Raw genomic sequence first — 25,772 nt, 5'->3', positions numbered from 1 at the left:
TGCATGTAGCATTTTTTAACATATTGTCCAGGGACGCTGCCTTGGACTCCCACTCCTCCCCTCCCACATCTTTTTCTGGTCAGGAGTTCAGAGCACAGCAGCTGGGGCACAGGCAATGCAGGCAGCATCGCTGCAGGGCAGATCGTTGCAGGAGGCTAGGATGTTTCAAAGTCCAGGGAAGCTGGAGGAAGCTGATGGGAAAGGTAGGAGGCTGGCACGAATGCTGGGGCTGGCTTCAGAGGCAGGCTGGGGGCAGGACCACTCCAAAGTACAATTGGAATGGGAGATGGCTCAAGCAGGAGGCCCAGAGGCTGGGGGGAGTGAGAAGACTGGGGAAGACAAGGAGGATTGGCGTGGCATGCAAAAGGTTGGTCATTCAAGCTCCTGCAAGGTCTCCTCCAAAGGAAGGGAGGGTGTGGGGCACGAGCATGATTTATGAGTGATTGGCAGGAAGGTGGGCTGGTGAGGAGAGAGAATAAGAGGCTGTTGGGCCTGAAAGACTGCGGAGGAGAGGGGTGCATTGACAGCAGGAGACTGGAGACGCTGAGCCAGGGCTAACGCTCAATTGAAAGAGAGAAGTCAACATCTGAGACGAAAGAAAAGGCCAATGACAACCCCACAGGATGACCAGGTGGGGGTGACACCAGGGGTGGAAACACATATTAGGTGGTATATTACATAAGCAATATCAAATCTTCTGTGTTTGCAAACTGTCTGTAGAGAAATTTGTGACAAAGAAAATGATATAAATGTGTCCGTGTTCTGTAAGTAGTTCACCTCTGCAATTTAGAGGGTTAATTTTCTTGGTTTGCCAAGAAAGAGCTGTAGTCCATATGAACTGTTCAATTTCTGTACTCTATAATCATTTGGGAACAGTAAAAGGTGATACATTGTTGCAGATAGTGCTAGCCTCCAGCTGTGTCCATTTAATTAATTTGAGTTTGGTTTTTGGCAACAGAATTGCTTAAGGAAGGTCATAATACTGGTTCTTTTAACCCACGCGTATCCTAAAAACTTCTTTCTCTATTTTCTTACAACATGTATGGTTACTGATATTCTGAGTTACTAAACATTATAAAATTTTTGAGTCTTGTCAAGGAAGGCAAGCTATAAATAAATAAATCAAGCATTGTGTGAATGCACCCAGTCCTACAAATAGAAAAAGACCTCTCCACAGCATGTAAAAAAGTATTTAAATATAATTATATCAAGTATTGCACATGGCCCCAGCTGTGGATACTTGAATCAAAACTGGGTTTGCAGAAAAATCTGAAAATAAAAGGAAAAGGTAAGGAGGCGTTTTACCTCACTTACCAGAAAAAAAGGCAAGATACCGCAACAAGATCTCAGCAGATATTTTGAAACAGGAGGGGCCAGGTGGGTGCTGCTGGGCTCTGTGCTGCTGACCTCTTCACTCAATGTTATTTATCCAAGAGGTCAGCAGCATGGTAGAGATGGGGGATGGGCAGCCACACAGAGCAGGATGGGGGCAAGCGACCAGGACAACTACTGCTGTCAGTGGGGCACTACTGCCACTAGCAGTCCCCCTTGACCACAGGTTTACTTGTGGGCCTGAGCCTCTGTGAGCCTGCCCGTGGAGGCAGTGGTGCTGTGGACAAGGTGAGCAGACGTCACCCTGCTGTTTATTGCTAGCCACTCTGTGAGCCAGGAAGGCAGAGGTAGCAGCACTGCAAGAAAGTGCCTTGACCAGTGAGTGGCTGGCCAGGCAAGCAAGCAAAGGATGGAATCCCTCCTCCCATGAATTTTACATATTGACAAAATTGAAGAGCAGTATTTTATTTTAAATCCTCTGCAGATCTTTCATAACGCAGTTTGTAAACTGGCTATCTGTGCACAGAAGCTATCTTGAGAACATTAAAGTGAAAGTTGATGGTTTAAAGAACTACTGTTTCTTTACTGTCCTTTCCCTGTCCTGCCAGCTGAAATGCAGTGTGTGATGTGGTAACATCACACTCTGGTTTTTCCACCTTAACACATATTATTGGCTTACTGTGAGTCGGGGGGGGGGGGGCACAATATAATACAATGGCATTGCATACTGATTTTAGTAGACGTTATGAGAAAGAGAGACTAGTTTTGTTCCAAGAATGCTTCATTGGTTGAACATTATCTAGAAGCACTTAAATTCCATTGGTGGCACATATGAAAAGCTCTATAGATTATTTACAGAACACTTATGAATGGCTTGTGACTATACATTCTTCCACCTTTGTAGATTAACGAAAACATTTCATTAGTTTCATTTGACAAACCATATGAATGAAAAAGAGAAAAAAAACTTTTTTTGCTCACTTGGATAGTTATACTTTTTAGCATCATTGGTCAATTCTAAATTGCTGTGGTGCAAATATTTCATGTTGGTGATCTATTCATAGCAAGTTTTGGTTCATTCTTCCAATTAGGGACTTCATACCAAGTATTTCCCATTATCCTACCATTATTGCTATTTTGTTGGGAGGAATTGTTACTGCCTAAGACTCTTCCAAGATGCAAGTGCTTTTAATCTTTTAAAAAATGGACAAGTTGCTGTATATATATAGTGCAGTTATTAGCTATATATTTTGTTTATATTTATACATTATATTTGTGTTACTTGCATGGATACAACCAGAAGAGGTGACAGAAGTATACTGTAAAAGTTAGAAAGTCAACACCATTTTAAGGCTGTACAGTCATGGTCAGTACAAGAATGTGTATATGCATATACATATTTATGTGTATGTATGATTCACATGTGTGTATCCATAAACACACATCTACATAATACATGTTTGGTCCACCCAGTAAATGTAAAACAAATGAAATAGATTACATGCAGCAAAACAGATGAAACTGCAAAAAAATTAGACTTGGACCCCACCATTTTTAACAATTGTTTCCAGTTTGACTACATTACCAGTTCTAGTCAACCAAGATTCATATATGCTTACTTGTTCTAAAGAGTCGTTTTTTAAAAATCAGGACTCTCCAATGAGGTGCTCCAATTAACTGAAAAAGATGTGAAAATAGCAAAAACATAACAGTAAATTCCAAAAGGAATACTGCACCTTGGAATTCCAGCTATAAGCATGTGATGTTGCATAACACATAACTTTGTGATGATGTGTATTTATGTAATAAAATGTTCGTAGTGGGGGCCTGATGGATTTATACCACCCACTTGGAATCTTCCACTGACAACTGTCCACCAATCAGGGAGAGACTGGCTTCAGTTAGTTCAGACTGTTGGCAGTTGCTGACAGTTGCTCTGGCTGAGGAGAATCTGGTGAACTGGAAAAATATTAGGCCGCAGTGGTGGCAAACCTATGGCATGCCAATTGGCCATGCTGGCAGGGGCTGATGGGAATTGTAGTCCATTAACATCTGGAGTGCCATAGGTTCGCCACCACAGGATTAGGGGTTTTAGGATAGCAGGGTTAGTGAAGAACATGCTGTATTGGTTGTTTCTCTTGTGTTTTGGTTACATTTTTTACTGGTTCTGTCTGAAGGGGAATATGATATAAAGTTTCTAAATTGAATGTTTTAATAAAGTCTGCCTACTTTGGTTACCTTTTTAAAAAACATTAACTTTGTGAGGAGAGTAGTCCTTTAACCTTCTCAAGCCATCTAGGCTATGGGAATAGTAAAAGAAGGGTGGAGTATTTCTCACTTGGGAAGAGGGGTGTTCTCAGCCAAGCAGCCACACCCTTTTAAAAATCCTCTTCTGGGTAACAAAAATACAGTCCTGCTTATGGCAGCCATCTGTACTTAAGGCACCATGGGTGGACTAAGGAAGTTTAGTAGTCCTTGAGAACAGACAGGTCCTTCCCCTGTCAAGAGATGATTTGCTGCTCTCAGTTAACCACAGGGGGACATTTTGATAGAAGATGAGATCAGCAGCAACTAAAGATATTAGATGCATTAAACCTAGACCATTATGAAGCAGATTTATTCTGAGGGTGCTTCAAAAGTTTCATATATTTCAAATGTGACTAATAATCAGTCTGATGCATCTAGAAGCAAGATGTCCCAACTTGGGCATGCCGTTGCAGTTGTCTGTGGGCATGCATTTCCTTGTAAATGTTCTACTCAGAAATGGTTTTTAGTTTCCTTTCCCTTCAGATAGGCTCTGTTGTTTGCTTCCCTTGTTATGTCCATTAATAGCATTCATACCCAGTTCTTCAACTTTACCAGACTTGTAGCAATATTTTTTGCTGCCCAAATGGTTCCCAGTGTTTGAGTGCCTTTGTCATTGAACAATATTTTTGGCACTGTCTGCTAATACTTTGAGAACTTTTAAATGTAGTCAGATATAAATTGGGTATAAAATTAACCAGCTGTTTTTCTTGCCATCCACCCTGTTTCAGTTCCCATAACAGATATGTAATGCCTCTCAGTTGTTTTTTTAGTTGTCTAGAACTTTACTCTTGCTGTCCCACAACAAAGAATATATGGTGTCTAATGCAAGGGTCCCCAGTCTGGTGCCCTTGAGCACCATGGCACCCACCGAAACATTTTCTGGCTCTTGCAAAGCATCTTTAGGAAGTGAGTGGAGCCAGGTAGGGCTTTTGCCCAGTAAGGCTTCTGATTGATTATTGGAGATTGGATTGGCTCTACATATTTTTAAAATGTTGATTTGGCAGTAGCTGCTACCACAGCACAAAGATCTACACTGTGTTACTGAAGTTAAGTTATGACAATAATTTTGTGACTGTGCATGTTTGGAATAATTTGTCCCTATATACCCTTACAGTGATTTGCTTTAGTTGTCCCCTTCCCAAAATAATTTTCTGTGCAAAGAAAAAAAATTACTTTAAAAATAGGTTGCCTGTCCATTTTGAGAGACTTTCTGGTGAGTTCTGTTTCACTTTCATTGCTAAAATAGTCTCAGTCAATTTCTGTTCAGGTTCTGAAGTTTGCTACTACACACCTTCACACAAATAAGGTTGAAAAAGAAATTGACCAAGAATTTTAGTGGCTAAGGAAACCTCAGTCAATTTCAACTTCTCTACACAGTGTGAGTGGTAATACTGAAGCACAGCCTTTATCCATCCTGGGTACCTGAAAGAAAATGGCCTTTGGCCTGGAGATACGTACATTAGGGTTACTTAGAAGAAATGAAATGAAAGATTCCAGAACAAGGGGAGTCATAGCTATGCTACAGTTTAATGTAGCTGCTTTTAGAAGATATTTCATAATGCACAGGTCCCTCATATGATGCTTATGGATGCCATGCCACTCACAGACCCCTTTCCTGGTTTCTACCAAGTGTTTTGTACTACAATAACAAAGACATGAATCACTGTTTCCAACTTGTGAAATCATCCTCATAAAAGCAAAATGTACCACAAACCACAACCCACTTTAAACACAAAAATACCATCAACACATCTGTGTTGACCCTGTAGTCAACTAAATCTGCCCGTTACAATGAGATATTTGTATATCAAAGCAGTCCACTGCAGAAGCAGGGTTCTGGAATACCCCTAAATAGTGAGATAGCTCTTTTGAGCACTACATGTATATTTCACAAGGCATTCTTCTGGTTTTGTTTTGTAGCCTAACAGCAGTGGTCAAGTAGTAGGGAAAATGCCTGGCCATTTTACTCCAGTTTTGGCACCCTCTCCCCATCACAGTACGGTGCGGCCCGTGACCCTGACCATGACAGACATTAAACCCATCACTACTTCCACTGAAGGTGAGGCATCTTCACCTACACCAAGCAGTAAGTATTTCTCTAGGAAAACAAAAAATGTCCATCAAAAGATCAAAATAATTTCAAATTAAGGCCAGATCAGGGTGCCTTTTCCTGCTATTTGACCAAGCAGATTCTCAGAGTTGATAATAGAGAACAAATGATTGACAAAACTTTTACTCTGAAGTTAATATTTTTTTAAAGAACATGTTATTGTGGCTTGACAGTTGCAGAATGTCAGCCAAAATCTCAAAAGGGAGAAGCAAATTAGTTTGCATGGCAACTTCCCAGAGAGACAAAAGTTTGATTCTTCATTTAAGGTGGACATTTTATTAACACTGGGAAACATACCCGGATTGTAAAATTGTCTGTGCTTAGTTTCTAAATGAGATAGATAGTTGATTTCACCTCACTGCACTTTTGTTTGGAAATAATGTTCAAAACATATCAAATTAGCACCATGATCCTCCGTTAAATAAGCATTTTTATTCAGTAGTGTGGGCACTGAAAATATATTTTGAGACATTTAAAAATTCGTGAATCATTTAGTACTTAATTATTTAGTACGCTCGACTCCATGTTATATATCCTATAGTCTTCAATGGAATTGCAGTGATAAAAGCATTGGTGAATCGATTTGCTAGCACCACTGCCATAAATTACAGAAGTGCATGAATGTTGCCTAGTAGCATTTCAGTAAGGTGTCGTATCAAGTAACTTATCGTGCAGGTTAGTGTTATTGCATGGAATATTCCCAGCAACTGTGGCCACAAGGAATGTGCACTACTAGCATGGAAACTTTGGACACAGACACATTTGTGCCACACACCTTTGTTTGATATAATTGCTGTATGCCACATGGTGTCCTCAGCTCTGGAAGAGGCTGTCCTGACAGTTTCCATATGAGGTTCGATTACAGCTACAGCTAATCAAAATCATCTGCAACATGCAAACACATATATACAGAGCTAATTAATTTACTTAGTATTTCTCAAACACATTGTTCTAATTGTGTTTTTCCCAAATGTCTATGTGGCACCTATCTATGGGCATTAAACTTGAGAATTCTTCTTAAGGATAATATTCCAAAATATCTATTAATTTAAGTAAATCTGGAATGCCTATCTTCCCCTTTGTGGTCACATGTAATAGATTATAGTGAGCAAGAGGAGAGTGTATTTGATGATTAAAACAAACATAATTATCCATTACAAATAAATAGGTTTTAAAAAAACTTGTTGAACATGTATGACTATTGTCAGAATTCTCCTCTGGCTTTCCATATTTAAATTGAATCTATTTTTGAAAAGCAGTTTCTAAACTTAATCACTAGCAGTGAATTGATATTCCTTAAACCAGAATAAAATAAAACAAGAGTTCACTTCTATTTAAAGCTTATAAAAACCTCTTACTCTGGTTTTTATGTCTTAATGGAGAAACAGCATGCATACATCTGGATTTCATCTGATCTGTAGTGCTTTCTCAGTAAGATGCTTTCAGATTTGTTTCTAGTAAATTAACACTTGCAGAAGTATCAGTGTTACCAAAAATATCTACCGGTGATATCAGAAATATACTTAATATTGTTAACTATTTTAGTATACACCAACAGTTACTGTATGCTAAGGCTCAGTACACATATTCCTGCATCAATAGATACATAATGTGTAAGCAATTTTTAGTTTATGTAAGGGGGAAAGAACTAGATTGAAAAAAAACATTTGAGTAATAACTGAGAACCAAGACAGCTTTGAACAAATCCATGATATTTTGCATTCTTATTCATTCTTTGAAGAATTGGCTGTGGCAGTCAAAGTAGTATGGCTATGAAATTGATTTGTGTAATATGGATATCTGCAAGGTAGGAAATAGAGTAAGATCCCCTGTCTATTTTTACACAGGCTACCATGAACGATCAGAATTTAATGAGTTTCAGTTCAAAATGTAACCTATAGGGGTATTGCATTAGCTACACATATGGTTTTTAGGGGGGCATTTTAGGAGCCTTTTACATTAGATCCCTGGATGCAATGTATTTGTTCCATACTTTTGGTATGTACAAAATACCATTTTAATGTTGTAGATTTCTTTCACTGTTAAAAAGAACATAATTATTTTACACGAAAATCTGTTACATCTCAAATAAAAAGTTTAACTCTTAAGTACACAGCTATCTGAATCTGCATTATACTCTGAAATAATGAATGCTGTTGTAATAGTTAGGCAAGTTATTAGAGGTATGTTTTCTCCTGTTGGTGTGATTCAGTTCACACTACGTTTTAAGCTGGTTACAAGTTTGTAACAGGCAAGAGAATTTGATAGCCCAACTTCAATCCTACAAACACTTTTTTAGGAGTAAACCCCAATAAGTAGACGTTCATAGGATTTTGAGTTAGGCTTGGTCAGGATTGGTCTCTAATTCATGCAGATTCCATTGAAGTCAATAGGCATTTTAGACTCCTATCCCATGGCCAAATTCATGTTACTGGTTATTTTGTCTTATTGTAAATATGATTTATACATTGCAGATCATAACCCTAGATCTTTCATGTTTGAACTATACAAGTTAGACGTTAAGATAGGTTTCTATATCAATCTGTTTTGTTCTTCCTTAATCAGCCTACACAGCCTCAGGCACATCACAAGCCAATCGATATGTGGGACTAAGTCCAAGAGACTCTTCCTTCCTACACCAGCAACAGGTGGGCAAGTTTCACATAGGTGTTAACAATAAAAAGACAAGTATTTGCAATAACATTCTGCATAACCATGGCCATTAGCATCTTAGTCTAGAACAGGATGCCAGTAAATTCAAGATTCTTACATGAAATGTATATGTACATCCAATACCAACATAGTGTCATAGAACTGGGGCATAGGAAGGACTTCTCCCAGTGAGTCTTTCATTTATGTTATTGTTAAAGAACTTGGAAAGTTCTTGGGATTTATAATTGGATATGATTGCCTTTGTAAAATACACTGCTGATTTATAACTTTAAAACTAACTAAAATTAAGCAGAATAAACTTGGACTCCGTTCAGTATTGTTCACTCTGTTCAGTATTGTTTGATACATGAGTGTACTTTAAAAATTTATTCCCTTCCAAAAGAATTATGCAGTCAAATAATTCCTAGATTAATAGGTTAAAAGTACTTCGTTAATTCCTTGTGATTCAAACAATTTTTTTCTAATTTTTGACATCATTTGTGTTTCAACTCACATTTTTTAAAATATACATTTCATTAATTCTGTAAATTTCATTCAAACAAAATGTTTATCCTAACTGCAAAAACATACAGCTGAAATTAATAGTGATGAATAATCAAATTAGTCACAGCCAGTAGTTGGGACTTGCAGAAATTATGTCTCATCTGAAAAGAAAACTAAATTTTGGCATTGTAGAATTAAATTATCTTATGCTGATACATGAGGGCTTTCTTGAAATGTACAATACTTCAGTCTGTTAGGATGACATTCACATGAATAGCGCCAATGTCTGTTGTATGTGTGTGATATAGGTAGACTACTGTGCTACATCTGGAAATCTCGCTTCCCCATGCCTATCCATTCCAAGACATAAATTGCAGCATGATTGTATCTCCTGCAGAGTTCAGAGAAACCCATAAAGATGTTAGTTTATTCAAAGCTGTTGATGGGGGTTTTTTTTCCAACCAGTGAGACCTTACTGAAAACATATGCAAAGAGATATGAAAAAACCAAACAACAATTAGCATTTTTAAACCAATAATTATGTTGAATAAATATTTTAATATTATACTTATGGTTTGATGAAGTGTGAAATCACTGTATTCTAAATATAAAAAGTTTATAACTCCATTTTGTTTCTTAGTTTTGGTTTTGACTCAAGTATAGAGTTCTGGGAGTAAATCCCCACTTATCCTAGGAAATTCATTTGGCAATTTTGGACTAGTAATACTCCCAGTCTAGCTTAAGAATTGTTGTGTGGATAGAACGAGATGGAGCATATGCATCCTGAATCCTTTGGGGAAATGACATATTTATTTGTTTGTTTGTTTGTTGCCTGCCTGCCTGTCTAGATGCGATTCAAGGCAAACTACAAAACATTTTTTAAAATTCCGTTAAACACCGCAGGATATCTGATGAACACTGCAGCAGTACTAGAAATAGAGAATAATGCAATTTTTAAAATTGTTTAAGGCATTGCATACCATAATATAGACAGTAGAAGGCAAAGATAGAAGACAGTGCAGGAAAAGCAATGTGATACATACAATAAACATTGAAATAAACTACAGTCCTGTTTCCTTATCTTTTGGCTGTGGAGTTCTATACTCTGTCTCACAGAAAGATCTAAGTGCAATTGTTCATGGTGTGGTGGAAGTGAAAGCATCCTTCTGCTGTTGAAAATAATTCACCACTCGTATCCCTGCCTGCCCGAAAACTGTCCCAAAGTGGCAGTCCCACCTGGGGAAGAGTTCTTGGAGATCCTGGTAAGATCAGCCTAAGGCTGGAGCAGGATGGGGAACCCAATTGCAGTAGGGTCCAAGGCTGCCACAACCGCTTCATTCCTAGGAGCAGCAGTGGCGTAGTGATTCCCCGCTCTGCCACCTGAGCTGTGGAGGCTTATCTGGGGAATTCAGATTAGCCTGTACACTCCAACACATGCCAGCTGGGTGACTTTGGGCTAGTCACAGTTTTTCTCTCAGCTACACCTACCTCACAGGGTGTTTGTTGTGAGGGGGGAAGGGAAAGGAGTTTGAAAGCCCCTTTGAGTATCCTATAGGGGAGAACGGGGCATATAAATCCAACTCTTCTTCTTCTTAGTTGGCAAGGAAGTCCAAGTGGCTCACTCACCATTGTTGCTTTCACTCTTGGGGTGGGGGGAGAGAGGGATGGGACTTGGGCTAAAAGGAACCACCAGTGCTGGGCGAAGTCTCTCTGCAGCAGCCAGGAGATCCTGGCAGCCCAACTCCAGCACCTCACGACCCCCTTCCTCCTCCTGCAGCCTGTCCAGGGGCAGAGGACTCACTTCCCGACTGACCTCCCAGCCACCTCCGACCAGCATTTGCATGTGTAACCTGACCTGGGAAGCCCTTCGGGGGGGGGGGGGTCTGGTGCAGCATCATGGCTATTGAGTGCGGCTCTGGCCTCTCCGGCCCAGGAATCCACTGAATGGTTCCACTTGGCTCAGCTCCCCCTGAAACTCTTTTTATTTTTCTTTCCTGAAAACTGATCTTTGGCTGTTTGTGTGAAAATGATCTGAATTGTGACTGAGCAGCACTCTGCACAGAGTTTTTGGGCTGCTGGCATTCTGGCTCTTGGCAAAGCAGCCATTGGGATTTGAAATTCAACATGGTAGAGGCTGCAATCCATGTTCCTTTCAAAAACTTGGAATTATTTTTGTAACAAACTTCCCAATAGCAGCTTATTCCATTGCTATTTCCAACCCAACTACCACCTTCACCTCCATCATGCTACATTTAAAAATGTATATAATTTTATATGCATCCCAGGTGGCTATGTGGGCTTTAAATTTCCCATGTGTGCTTTGAATTACCTACATGTACTTAGAGTAGGCACTAGGACCCCCCACGGGACAGTCACAAAGAAGATCCTGAAGGAAGTGACTGATTAATTCACAGATCTCCTGAGAGCTTTTGGTGAGACAAAGTATACCTAAGTTGCTTTAAAAAAAAGTATATGACATTCTTCTAGCTGTGAGTTTCACTCTGTTAAGAAAATATTTGGTCATTGACCGTAAATAAAGTATTCTATTCTATTCTGTTAAGAAAAGTAAAACAATTTCATAATCCTGCTAAGTAATCTTAATAATGCTAATTGGCCAGGCATGTTAAATTTGGAAGTGCTAACGTTGTAAAAGCAATACTTGCTTAATACACTTTCTGTCATTTTTGTCCTTGTGGCCCATTCTCAAAATACATCAAATCAATTCTATAAATAATTAAATATTTTACTATCTGATTCATGGGGAATATTTTCATGTAGTTTGAAGTGAAGAAAGGTGACAGAGCTGAAGAATTTTATAAGTAGAAGGCATAACAGATCTTTGTTTTGATACCCTTCAGTATTTTTTTTCAGCTGGTTAAGCCAGTATGGCATAGTGGTTAAGAGCACTCGAATACCCATTCCTCCACATGAAGTCTGCTGCGTGACCTTGGGCCAGTCACAGTTCTCTCAGGACTCTCTCAGCCCACACAAATGCAGTCAATGGCTAACCACCTTCGAGCTTCTCCTGCCTTGAAACACTGCACGGTTACCATAAGTCCACTGTGACTTGATTTCCCTTTCCACTACCATGAAAAGAGTTTTCTTAATGGATTGTTCCAGACAGGGTAACTTGGCAGCTGCTCTTTCATATGGTGGCAGAGTCAGCACATGCTGTCTTTTATTGCGCGCCTAAATTAACTTGAGATATGAACTTTCCGTGTGGAAATGGATATGCCAGAAATCTGATTCACTAACAGTTATTTCACTGTGCTTAGAGTGGCATAACTTTGCATAGAATTTCACTGACAGTCTCCCCCACTCCCCTTCCCTTGTTGGAGGCAAAGATTTGTACAATTTCATTTTTAAGGATGAGGCACTCACATAAGTTATTTTAAGGCCATAGGGATTGGGGGGAGGGGCTCGCACTTACTCTGTCACACAGCTGGATGCCTACTAGTGAAACAAGTCAATATGTGAATAAGGAATAATTAACAGGTTGAGGTAGCAGAACTATAAAGTCCAATGAAAATGTTTTCTACACTAATATTTTCCCATTCCATAACTAATTGTTTATTTGTATGATCTCCTGTGTTGTTGGCACAAGATCTGGTGATAACCATTACCTTTTGATATTCAGATTCCATATTCAGATGCAATATGGTAAGAAACAACAATAAGGAATAGTTAGCATTTGAGACATCTAATTGACCACTTCTAGACGCAGAATGGAGAGGCAGAGGGACCATTGACCTGATACAGGAAACAATTCTTAGGTTCTTTTTCACAGTAAGTCTCTGAAGTCCTTCATATGCTTAAAGATCTTAGAAGAGACCATCAATCATAGAATCAAATCCCTTCCCTCAGAAAGGTTCTTACCTCTGCACCTTTTTTGAGAAGAGAACCCAACTCACTTGTTCCTTTACTCTCATAGTAGCGACAACTTCAAATTTATCAGTTCACTCACTCTATAAGCTTTGCAAAATTAGACAATAACAAGCCTGTGAAGCATGTTAAAAATATTATGTACTTTGTGAGATATATTAATAATATTAAATACACACAGAATTCCCAAGACCTCTTTTAATACACAAATCTGCCTAGCTGTTAAAAATGTCCAGAAAATGACAATGCTGTTCAATTTTATTGTCCTGAAAGAGCACATGTGCAGAAATTGTCTAAATTACTTGGCTAGAGTAAAGGTTATGCTTTCGTAAGGCAGAAGTAAGATTGATTTATTATGTCCTTTCATTACTTTACAACAATTTAAAAGAGACCACTCTTCTGGTGGCAGGCCCTAATGCATTCAGTTTAAAGTAGACCATGATGAATGAAAAGGAAAATCAAGGAATACATGAAATAAAGGCAATCAATCATTTTATATTAGCTGAGAGAAATTCTAAATTAGAAAGTCAATGGTTTTAGTTCCAGAGAGGTGTTTTAAACATTCTCCATTCCTTTTAATATACTTTGACCCCTTAGGAATAAATATTGTCACAGGTACATTCTCTGCTTCACTGGAGGAGGCCTTTGTAGAGATTTATTCTCTTAGGTTATGAGAAGTATTGACGTTTATTCCTGAGTGCTTTTTTAAAACAGAAAACCTTAACATATCCTATATAAAATTGCAATAATGACCATAAATTTAAGGTGCTTGTATAGTTGGTGATTCTCCTAATATATAGTTTCTCCACAAAATAACAGTTCATTAGAATTTCCAATAAGGCAGGTTATTACACAAAATTTTGGAATGTTCACATTTATTGATGCATTATAAATATAGCTTTGACAGATCACATGAATACAGAACCAATGAATGCAATACATTTCAATTTACTGAGCTAAATACTATGAAAACTGTGTTATTAAACATGTTAATAACCCTGTTATTAATATACTGATAGCTATTCAGTCAAAGTTATTATTAGGAATCATAAATCTGAGCATTCCTTTTTGTATAGTAGTCACAGGTAATTGGTATTCCTAACTATCATAAAATGCTGGAGATTTCCACTCTGTTATATGCTGTTTAACACCCACTTGAACAAACAGATCCATGTCAAAATGGTGTACTTCAAATATCCCAATATTAGTTGTTATAATTTATCTCTAAATGAGAAATTATGCTTCAGTTATAGACAATTTCCTTGAGCTATTAATTGCAGACAGGAGGTCTTCCTGTTTGTAACTTTGAATGTTTTGGTCTATTGTTTCCTCTTTGATGAAATGCTATTATAGCATCAAGCACCACATGTAAAGAGATTGGTGATAATTTGTACTGTCTTTTAACATCATACAATGCAAGGCAAAGGGATGAGTGGTGGGCATCTTGCATGTTTGGGGCTACATTCTCAACATGTACAGGTAAATGGTTGAGCTCAGAAAATTGTTCTGGCCGAATAGGAAGACTGAGAATATGCCCTGCCCTGGTAATAGTGTTGGAATCCTCTGCAAAAACAAACAAGCCAGCAGTTCCACAACAGGATAGATCACTGTGCAGCTAATTCCAAGGGCAGGAGGGGAATTCTTCTGAGCAAACAAATTCATTTGTTTGGATTTGAAGAGGTAATTTTCAATTTCTTCCCCTCCTGCTATAAACTCCTGCAGTTTTCTGCTGTGGAGAGGTTCCTAGTCAAGATTAATTTACAAGAAGAAGACTAGGATGATATTGTATTTTGTTATTTTCTCTGTTTTGCATGGACAGACCCATCCCATTTACCCAGCACAGCCATTTGAAATGTATTTTGAACCTAGGACTGCAGTATGGCTTTTTGTTGCATTTTACAGTAGGTTTCGTCATTTTACAGCAGGTAGCTATACTTTGAATTGTATTGATTCCATTCACGAGCCTGGCCACAGTCAGGAAGGGGCAGGGTATAAATGTAATAAAATAAAAATCAAGAAGTTTTTGTCATATGTTGTAATCACATAGGATACATATTAAATGGAATGTTGTCACTTCAATCACTGTTTATGGTTTTAAAATTGTCAGGGTGGTAAACATGTGGTAAACAAAGACTGAAGGAGTGCTGCAAGTAGACTCTTCAACAGAACTTCATAGATTCAGGAAATAAGTTATCAACACTAAGGGTGTTCATATTGTGTCTCTTATCATAACTGATAGTTTGACGTAAAACCTAGTCACATGACCGTCAGAGAGGCATGCACATGGATAAGAGGTCACCTTTCACATACTCTTCTTGGAAAGGAAACACATTTAAAGGAAGTTTCAGTCAAAACAATGACTATATGCAAATGTTTATAGGTTTCTCTTAGTCAAAAAAGTGGAGCAAGATCTGTTATTTGAAGCTTTTTTTCTGTGCGTATTTATCTGTGAAATTTGGGAGAATAATATACATAAGTTTTAAAGGCATTATCCATGAGTGTCTAAGCAAAATAAAAATTGTAAAAGTGTTGAGTCCAAACAGTCAAGGCATGTAAAAATGTCAGCCAAGAGATAAACTGAAATTGTTCAAAAAGTTAGGCATGCTTCAGACTTATTGACAAACCATGGCTTGTCATTCAGTAAACAAGATTAATTACATGGAGTGACTTATTTTTATAGGTACAATGGAGTGCTAGAGAAAATTTGCGGAGTGATTAGTGATATCAGGGATCCAGATACAAGTTAAAAGTCCCTCCCCCTGCCCCCATCAGCATCGGGGAACGACGTAAGAGTTTATAGTAGGATGCAAACCAATTTTATGTTAGACTACAAGCAAGATGCATTTGGGGAGGAGTGATATCAATTTACATTCTATTTTCCAGTGTGAGAAAGTAGCTGCTTGGTAGTGATAGGAAGTGTTGGAATTGAAAACATCTGATCACACATGACAGAAAGCTTTTATCTGTGAATAGTCTGTATGAGATATGTTATACAGCCATAAGAAAATTATCAAGTCTTCACAGCTGAGTGTTAGAAATTTTCAACAGCAGGCTGTAGTTCAGTCTGTAACTGTAACACACATTTCAAGCTAAGGGATGTTGTTTAAAGAATGAGACCTGTACTTAGCATCTCTCTAAAAATCCAGTTTTACTAACTGCTGGTCTGAATAGGTATTTATGAGGAAGGGAAAACAAAAACATTCAAGTTGATGACAAGAAAGCTGTTTCAGTAAAAAAGCGGTCCTTAAAAAAATTAATCAGGTTGTGTATCTCTGTTGTCAGTCACTTTTGCCCAAGATGTGTGTTGAGAGAAAGAACAAATATGTACAGAGTGCTCCAATGCCAGGTCTGGTATAGTTTTAATCATGTTTTGTTTTCTTTATGTTCCTAACGTAAGGCTCAGTATATTTTTAAAGGTTTACATCAAATTATAAACAGCATAGGATGGGCATTACTTCCGGAGTTGTGCTTGACAGTCTTTAGTGGGCTGGTTCCAACATAACAGTAACTTCCAGGAAAGCAGTTTTGAAACACATCAGAATATGACATCAGCATGCAATAGCTCCTGTGGATTTTCATGAAGACATTGTATCGTTTTTGAAATTAGTACAACTACATATTCAAAAAAAACTACTGTGTAAATAAGATATTATATGTGTTGTAAGCATTGCTGTTTCTTATAAATTACCCAATGCATTCAGATCCTTTACAAATTACTTGTCAGAATTTTAAAAATTGAGTCGGTAAGCAAAGTCTTCATACTGACACAGGATTTCCAATTGAGCCATTTATCTTGTTTTTCAAAGTTTTGGTTTAAAGGCTTCATTTCAGAAGTCATACCAATCTATGGTTTTCTCTGAGCCATAGTTCAGAACCCAAACCATGATTTACAGCTATTTAACTGTTTTTATATTATGTCCCCTAATTACTCCAATCTCTATGTGTAGTGAGACTGGAGACAACCATCAGTATATCTGATTTGTCAAGCTCAGGCTCATTCCGCACATGCAGAATAATGCACTTTCAAACTGCTTTCAGTGCTCTTTGAAGCTGTGCGGAATGGCAAAATTCACTTGCAAACAGTTGTGAAAGTGGTTTGAAAATGCATTATTTTGCGTGTGCGGAAGGGGCCTCAGTCATGAACACATGGTTTCTGTTTCTGGTTTGGAAGGCCATCTCTGACCATGGTAAAACCATGATCAAATATCTCCATGGCTTGACATGATTCAAGAATTCCTCAAATTTAGTGATTGAGACCCACATCCTTATGAAGTCATTTTGTATTGAAAATGGCAAAAAAAATTGAATGTTAGGGAGGCATTTAGCAAAGCTTATGCTTCACTAACTGTCCAGGATTAAGGCTGCCAAAAGGCCCAAGGAAAAATGTTCTGTTCCTTTGATATGGGCTTAATAAGTGGAAATGGGTAGCTGAAACTTTTCATAGTATGGAATAACATCACCTGGTAAACAGCATCCCATTATATTTCTGTTTAGGGAACAGGAATTTTTTTCTAAAATGAGTTGGCCATCACAGGCACAATCTAAAAACAGGTTCTTTTTTTTCTGCTTCCATTTGCCTCCCAACTCCCTAACACTGTTTTTAAGTTGCCCAAAGGATAGGGATAGCAGAAGTTTTTTAAATGGGAAACTGGAAAAATAGCGTACTTGCATCAACAGCTGTATTCTATTATTTTCACACTAAAAATACTTTCTGTGAAAGTTTTTTTATACTCTGTCTACTCTGCTTCATGCTGTAGTTTTTGAGGAACTATTTTGAGATGGAATGTTCCTTTTCTGGTTGATTTCATATTCCTGATTGTTTTTAAAAGGTCTCACTGAGTTCTTCAGATAACAAATAAGGGGAAAAAATCTTGGAAGGTCCACGTTTCCATTTCTGAAGCCTCAAAAGTATAGCAGTCAAGCAGGGTCATCCTCAGCATATATGTTTTTCAGGAAAGGACTGTATGAGCTGCAATGAATGTCATTTCTTTGTCTCTGTGTATCTTTTAACGGAACTTAAATTCTTTTTCCCCAAGAAAAGTTTATCATTTATCAGTATCTTAACATTCAAATACATGATGTATGCTAGAGCCATTTATAGCATAGTTGTACAGAAAAATCATACTCTTTCAGGGTTTTCTTCCAAAGGCTAGAGGAGGCTTATTTTCTCGAACATAAAAATAATCAGTCTATCTTTTCAGGAAATGTGCTTGCACTGTAGGGCAGCTGGTAGACAAGCAGCTGTATGGGGTTACATGAATAATTTGTGAAGAGCAGAACTGATGATTTGGTGATCTGGGAAGAATTTTTTTCAGTTTACATTTAATGTATTCCTCACTGTATTTTAAAGTCTTTTAAATAAGATTATTTTGAGTACAGAACAAAAAATTATTTTACCACTGCATGTTCAGTGATGCCATATTTAGTAGCACAATTAGTAAATCTCTGTTACAAATGCCTCCACCCTCCTAGAACAGTAAGATAAGATCCTTGTGTAATTTCAGATTTTCTTTCCTATAAATTGCATGTCTTCTGTGTATCACCAAATGCATGCTTTTCAGATTTTGATTTTTTAAATCCTTTTTAAGTAAATTGAATAATTTTAAAGTGTTCTTTTCTTTCTTTCTTTTAAACAAACCACTATTGAACATTAACATTTGCTTTTTTTCCAGCTCAGTTTATAATTAATTTAATGGCTAATAACTAAAGTGCAAAATATAAGTTATGTCATTATGCTTTATTAATAGAGAAGCATAACCAAATAGCATATTCTTAATGTGAGAAAATTTATCTCTTTTTGCACTGTAAGATTTTATTTTTTAGTGTTTTTTAATTTTTAGATTACTACTACTTGAAGATGTGAGGTTTGTGCCATGTAAAGTGCTAGCTTGCATGCATTCATTTAAATACTAAAAACTGTAGTACTGCTCGATCCATATCTGACTGCTAGGTTTCAATTGACAGCTGAGGATTTGTGACTGGACCATGAATCAAAACGGCAGGCATTTATACCCCAGTGCCAGTGAGGATACATTGGGAATTACTTGGCAAAGGTAAAATTTTAATTATTTCCAACCCTAAACTATCTTGGGCGCTTCATTATCTGTTTTAGCTGGCATTCGGGAATATGTTTGTCAAAATCTGACCATAAAATATCTTTTAACATACTCTGATTTACATGTTATAGTTTATCTTAAATGCAAATCAAACTATATAAGATAATGTAGTTGAGCATTTGGAATAACAAGTATTTGCTCTCAGACACAAAGACTGCAAGACTGAGAAGAAACAAAGTGCTGAAAATGTGCAACTGAATACTTTTAAATTTGTAAGTTTATACTAAAGAAATAGGATGATTTTAAAAAAAGAAATAGGTGAGAAATATAAGAAGCCTTTCATTTGCTGATTTGACAACAAGCCTTGAAGGAGTGTATATAGATGCTACTCAGAGAAGCTATTTCAAAAATTGAGGGGCGGGGTGGTGGTGGTATAAATTTAGAGTGCCAGTACGTTCACCAAGGTAAACTAGAAGCAGTGTGCCTTGTAAACTAAAATACAGTTAATTAAAACTGCCCGTGAAATTGTTTTCTTTACAGGTAAGAGGAAACTACTATTGTTAATCTTGAATATGTATGTATTGTATAATTTGTTACTGGGCTAGTTGAAAGATATAGCAAAACCGATAAAAAAGTAGAAATCTAGTAATAGGAAAAATCAATGTCTGACCTTTGCTTAGAATATTTGCTGTGACCTTGGGAGTTGATGAGGGCTCTTATGAAGTAATATTTTCTTTCTTTCTTTCTTGCCTTCTCTTATAAGGCATATAGAAACCTCTTGAATCAAGATATACATAAGTATGTATTTCTGTAGCCCCAAATATGTAAGGATCTCACTGACATCAGTAGGACTGACTTTCTTAACTTGGTTTAAGATTGGACTGTGTTTGTGATTTGGCCTTGAAAACATTAAGGCCCCTTCCGCACACGCAAAATAATGTGTTTTCAAACCACTTTCACAACTGTTTGCAAGTGGATTTTGCCATTCCTCACAGCTTCAAAGAGCATTGAAAGCAGTTTGAAAGTGCATTATTCTGCATGTGCGGAATGAGCTTAAGATTTGCTTGACCAAACCTTCCTTTCCTCTCACACAGTATGATCATTAGTTAGCTATGTTTTTGCAGCACACCAGCTTGCCATTAAATTCAAACCATCAACTACTGTTCATGTTTTTCCTGCAAGGAAAGGGTCAAACTAGGTATGGGTCTGACCCATGCACACCAACACTATTTCAGAAATGAATTCAGCCCTTTTTAAAATGTTTAAAGGGCTGAAGTACAGCAGGACCAGGCAATCTTTTGTCCCAGTCCCCACACCCACACACTTTTTCAAGTGCCAAACAAACTATTAATTTAAGTTGCAGCCTCCCCCCCAAAAGTCAATTATATTTTCTTCCCAAGGAAGAGGATTAATTTAAGGGTGCTGGGAACCCCAAGAGTAGTAAGGGAAAGAGGTAGATTGTGCACAGGGCAAATACAATGGGTGTAGGGTGCAGTCCAACCCGTTTTGGGGAGGGGGGATTTCACACAGGTCCTGTCTCCAAAACGAGTTTGCCCCATTTTATTTCCCTCAACCCAGGATTTTCAAAAATCACTAAAACAGTGATTCTTTTGCAAAATCCCAGGTTGGAAACAAACAACCAGGCAGGAGGTGTTTCATTTCCTGCCCTTCCACCACACCATCCACTGTCAGAGAGAATCCACCTGCCCCCAGCATTACGTTCATTATTGCCCTGCTGTTGCAAGGAGGTCCCTTTTTCATTTCTTTTAAAATTTTTGCATGTTGCACATGCTCAGTTGCACAGGTGCAGCCAATCATATTGTGGGACGATCAGCATGCCTCCGTGGGTTCATTTCTGTATTCCTGCACAGCTATGCATGTGTTGCAGGAAATAAAAGAGAGAGAAGCATCTCCGTGTGAAGGTGCAAAGGCAACTTGGATTATTTCCATAGGCTCCAGTTCTTTATAAACAGCAATCCTGCAGAAATAGAATGTACTATATGGCTTGTGGCTTCATAAATACACTTAAGACTGGAATGAAGCCATGAGTCAACTAGTCCAATATCCTGCTTGAAGTTATATTCCCAGCTCTGCCGCCTGAGCTGTGGAGGCTTATCGGGGGAATTCAGATTAGCTTGCACACTCCCACACATGCCAGCTGGGTGACCTTGGGCTAGTCACAGCTTCTCGGAGCTCTCTCAGCCCCACCTGCCTCACAGGGTGTTTGTTGTGAGGGGGGAAGGGCAAGGAGATTGTAAGCCCCTTTGAATCTCCTGCAGGAGAGAAAGGGGGGATATAAATCCAAACTCAAACTCGAAGAATGGAGCATTCAGAAAGTTCTCTGTTCACTGCAGAAATTCACCCAATATGTTTCGACGTTTTGTTCTTTATCGGGAATATTTTTACATTGCAAACATAAGACACTTTTCTTGCTGCTTTTAGTCTTTAACAAAAAGCAGAAAAGAAGAATTTGTTTCTTTTGATTAAAAAATGGATAAGTACCCTTGACAAAGAGCAAGCCCTTGAAATGCATGAAGTACAATAAATTGATTGTCTGTAATATTTATTATTGGAAAATTAGATATGGTACAGAAGCCAAAACTGTGCATTTTATCTGTACCAACATTTCCTAACAAATGTTTCCATGTGATTGGCTTGCTTCTGTTCCATGTATGCTTTGCAAAAGTTGTAAAGTATTGTTGAAGAAAAAGTGAACTGAGTAATTTGCCACCTCAAAGATCAAATGGTATAAAATAAAATTAGGGGTTTTCAGATTACCTTTAACTTTTCTGCAGTATGTATGCGGTAAAACAGACAGACTATACAGCAAAACATTTATTTTACAACTGAGTTTACTTCATAGCTGAAACTGTACTATACATTCCCAACAATATATATTTTAAGAGAAAGAGGAATTTGCATATTTCATTTTTCAGTTCTTTAAATATCTCTTAGGTTATATGATATTAAAACTAAATGATATGTTATACTTCACATAGGCTCATTCCGCACATGCAGAATAATGCACTTTCAAACTGCTTTCAATGCTCTTTGAAGCTGTGCGGAATGGCAAAATCCACTTGCAAACAGTTGTGAAAGTGGTTTGAAAACGTATTATTTTGCGTTTGCGGAAGGGGCCATATAATTCACCTGTTGCATTTTAAATGAAAGGCAGTTGTGGAGGGCTGCAAACTTGGAGGGAAGATGAGGAAGAGGAGGAGAATGTTTAACCCTTTCCCATCTTGTCCGTTTTTGTTGTTGTTGTTTTAGCTTATAACTCTCCACCACCTTTCTCTCCTTCTGTGGGATACAATTTGGACAACTACTTTTTTTCCCTGATAAAGGAAAAGCAGCTGAGAGAGATTATTTTGTTTAGAAAAATAGCCAGTAGGAAAACTTCCTCCTTTCCTCCTTTTCTTTTATTCTTGTTTGCAGACTTTATTTTTTATTTTTTGTTCATTTGTTTTAAATAGTGGGTAAAAACTACACGTGACTGTGTATAATATGTAATTTGTCCCTACTTGGATATGTTCCTACATGAAAGGGAACTGTCATAGTCCTCAACAGCAAAGATAGCTTTTGTGGACAAACAAGTCCATGCTAGATGTGAAAACCTTAGCACGCATATCCCAGTATAAAAAACAAGCGTACTTTTGCCTATTCCAAGTGGTTGTTATAATCCCTTCGGTCAACCTCATCAGTATTCAAGCGTCTCAAGTCCCAAAACTGAAAGATTCGTAGTTCCGCGACGCCAGAAGAGTTCTTTATAAATAAAGTATCCGTGGTGGAAATAGAATGTACTATGTGGTTTGTGGCTTCATATATACACTTAAGACTGGAATGAAGCCATGGGTCAACTAGTCCAATATCCTGCTTGAAGTTATATTTATGACTCATATGTAGTTTTCTCTTGAAACCCTTTTTCTAATGAAGAACATTTCACAACTTATTTCTGAACTACTCTCATCATTCACATTTTCCTCTAGCTTTTTGTCCTATCCTCAGCACATAGGCTGAACAGTTCTCATTATTGCATTCAATATAGAGGCAAAATATACTGACTTTGCCTCCTTAATCTTACTTCCTATAGGTTAAATCCCTGTTCAATCAACCTTTCCTGACTGCTTTCTTAACTTTTAACTAAACAGAGTCACACTTTCTTAGCCAATGGGCTTAGAAGGGTATAATTCTGTTTAGGGTTGCACTATTACTTTTACCCTCTTTCTCCTTTGCGTTTTGTCAGTATCCTAATTTCGCAGTGGTCATTGTAACTGGACATAAACGCTTATTTATCAAAAGTAATCTTGTTAATTCCTGAATTTTGGTTATGGTTATTCATTTATTGTAAAATGTTATCATTGTTTCATGACATGTGATGAGTAGTTTTGTAATGTAGTTATAAGTTGTATTCCAGTTACGAAATGAATTGTTTATCCTATCTTTAAAAGTGTTTTAATGCCTTCAGCTTTGTACGTTGAAGAATGTCAGATTTAGGTTTTCATCTTCAGTACCCCACTTTGAATTTTTTAGGTTAGTTTTATTGCTTTTATTCTCTAGGCTGAATAATCTTCCTAGAAGATATTTCTCAACATACGTTACATCTGCTATGTAAATAAATTAACTAAACAAATTCATTTTACAAACCATAGCAAAGCAAACAAATTCTTTTCATTTGGTAGGGGTCAGGGTGGTATGCAACTCTTGACAAAATTATGATGCTAAAAGATGCCATGGGGGAACACCGCCAACCAAGGCTGCAGGGCTTAGGCTTTATTGTGAACTTTATTGTGAAACTCACTACAAACTTTTACATTTTTCATTCATACCCTAATAGTAAGCACTGGACATGATAATTTGCTGCTATGTATTAAGCTATGCTAGTTTTCCAAGCTGATATGTGGCATATCAAGAAAAGAACCAGGAATTATTTTTGAAGTAGTTCCAATTATCCTTTATCCCTAAAATCTTCCCCATAGGTTGCTTTAGCTACACTCAGGCCCTTTCTGCGCTGTAGGATTCGACCTTAGTTTGATGTATGTCCGACCCGGATACTCCGCACAGCCGTAGAGTTCGACTCGTGTCTGTCTCTACCCCCCCCCCCCCGTCAAATTTTCGAGCTTGATTGGGAGGTACAACTTTTTGGCGAACCCGGGTTGCACTCCAGCCGAAGCTGACACAGTGCGGAATCTCGCTTGCCTCGACTCTCCTGGCCGGTGGCGAAAAGCGCACCTTCAAAAAAAAAAACCTTCTTGTGCACGAAGCATTGGCCAGGAATTGTAACATTTCCCCCACATCTCTGTGGATTGGCCAATCAAACACACTCCCTGCCACCCTCCCTCCCCCCTTTTTGGTGGCATGTTCTGACGGGGGTGGCAAAATGGAAAAAAAAGGACGTGCACTCATGTTTCCCATCATAGAATGGCAGCTAATTGGGAATGTGGAGCGAAAGACGCGAGGAGGTAATCCCGCCCAGGTGCTCAGGAGCAACAGCCGCAGAAGGCCATTGCTTTCACATCTTGCATGTGAGCTCCCAATGGCACCTGGTGGGCCACTGCGAGTAACAGAGAGCTGGACTAGATGGACTCTGGTCTGATCCAACTGGCTTGTTCTTATGTCCTTATGTTCTTAAATACACACCAAAGTTGGGCTTTAATTATTTTTTTCTACACTTCTTTCCTAACGTAAATGCAGCAAATAAAGTCTGTGTACATTTGGAGAGTTGTTTTGTTTAAGCTCTGTGTGGTTTCTTACCTGAACTGTGAAGAAGTATCAGTCTGTTTTGGACACCAAAGATCCACCCAGCATAACAACCATATCCAGTTTTCAAGAATATTTGCAGTTTCATTGTTTCTCTGCATAAAGCAAAAACAAAGTTTATCAGAGGTATTCTGCAAAGACTGGGTTCATGCACTGAATATGTATGTCTGTTCAGTGCAAAACCTGTCAAAATTGTCAGTTCATCTGATTTGAATTAGTGGAAGTGTTTGGAGATGAGTTGATATATAAAATTCACTGTCTTGATGTGATAACTGCAGCGGCTACCTCTGATAGGGCTTTTGTTTTTAGTGCTTATTTTCAAAGCTTGTGCTTTTTAACAAAGATGCAACATCTAAGCATAATAAGAATAATAAAAACAGCTAAACAGAAATTTAACTAAGACCCATTATGCATAGATGTTTACCTTGACTCTCTTTGTTGCACACTGAGGTTGTAGTGGTGTCTCCTCACATTTCTCTGTTTACAGGCGACCAGGCATCCCACTGCTTGCTGCACAAGTTGCCTGCTGAGCTCTCCCGATTCTGCTTTTCCTGGTTCTCTTAACTCTGCCCATCAACTCACTCTTAAAGACACAGATATTATCACACCCGGTAGTCTCAAGATTGCGGACTTTATTAAAGCCCTTAAAATTAGTGTTATATCAATGTTGCTGTTACTGCAGCTATATCAATATTGTAGCCCCTTCTAAAATTACCCCCCCCCCGAAAGAGGCAAAGCGGTTCCCTGAACCACACTCTGCTGAAGAAGAGTACCTTGTCCTAGAACTGATATTCTCTCTCCCCCTTACACACAGACATACAATTCCTGCTGCTGCTGCCGCTGCCACCACAATAGGAGAGGATGGCTTGTTATTTCAATATTCCTTTTATTTCAACATTCCTGCTTTAGATCTACCATTATTTCAATAGATCTAACATGGTACAAATGCTTGAAGATTGAATAAAGTTTTTAAAAGTCTGATCATGGAGGAGGGCAGAAGTAGAGTAGGGGAGGCGGGGTGCAGCAAAAAAGCACAAAGCAAAGAATAACAGAGGGCCATTTCTGTTGTCTTCCCTGCAAATGTTGCTCTGCTCTTTGCCCGCTCCCACAAACAGCAGAGATTATGGAATCTGCTGCTCAGGTAGTGGGAGTGGGAAGGCGTCCGTAACAGA

At 38.1% G+C, this 25,772-nt stretch overlaps 1 protein-coding gene across 12 annotated transcripts in view; it reads left to right on the top strand.

The window, feature by feature from the left end:
• The window catches only part of NFIB (nuclear factor I B), a 361,340-nt gene that overhangs the window by 316,906 nt on the left and 18,662 nt on the right, over positions 1–25,772 (top strand). For 6 of the 12 annotated variants that reach the window (XM_048503631.1, XM_048503644.1, XM_048503634.1 and 3 more), the window contains 3 exons: positions 5,560–5,725; positions 8,315–8,397; positions 18,752–18,840. The exons of 1 other annotated variant lie outside the window; for it this stretch is intronic. In XM_048503631.1, coding sequence (XP_048359588.1) covers positions 5,560–5,725; positions 8,315–8,397; positions 18,752–18,840 — 338 coding nt within the window. The remainder of the gene's footprint in view (positions 1–5,559; positions 5,726–8,314; positions 8,398–18,751; positions 18,841–25,772) is intronic. 5 more of the 12 variants (XM_048503632.1, XM_048503636.1, XM_048503639.1 and 2 more) reach the window with 3 other exon arrangements.

This window comes from Sphaerodactylus townsendi, linkage group LG07, assembly GCF_021028975.2.
Source record: "Sphaerodactylus townsendi isolate TG3544 linkage group LG07, MPM_Stown_v2.3, whole genome shotgun sequence".
Classification (NCBI taxonomy): domain Eukaryota; kingdom Metazoa; phylum Chordata; class Lepidosauria; order Squamata; family Sphaerodactylidae; genus Sphaerodactylus; species Sphaerodactylus townsendi.
This window is presented reverse-complemented; position numbering and strand designations above follow the sequence as displayed.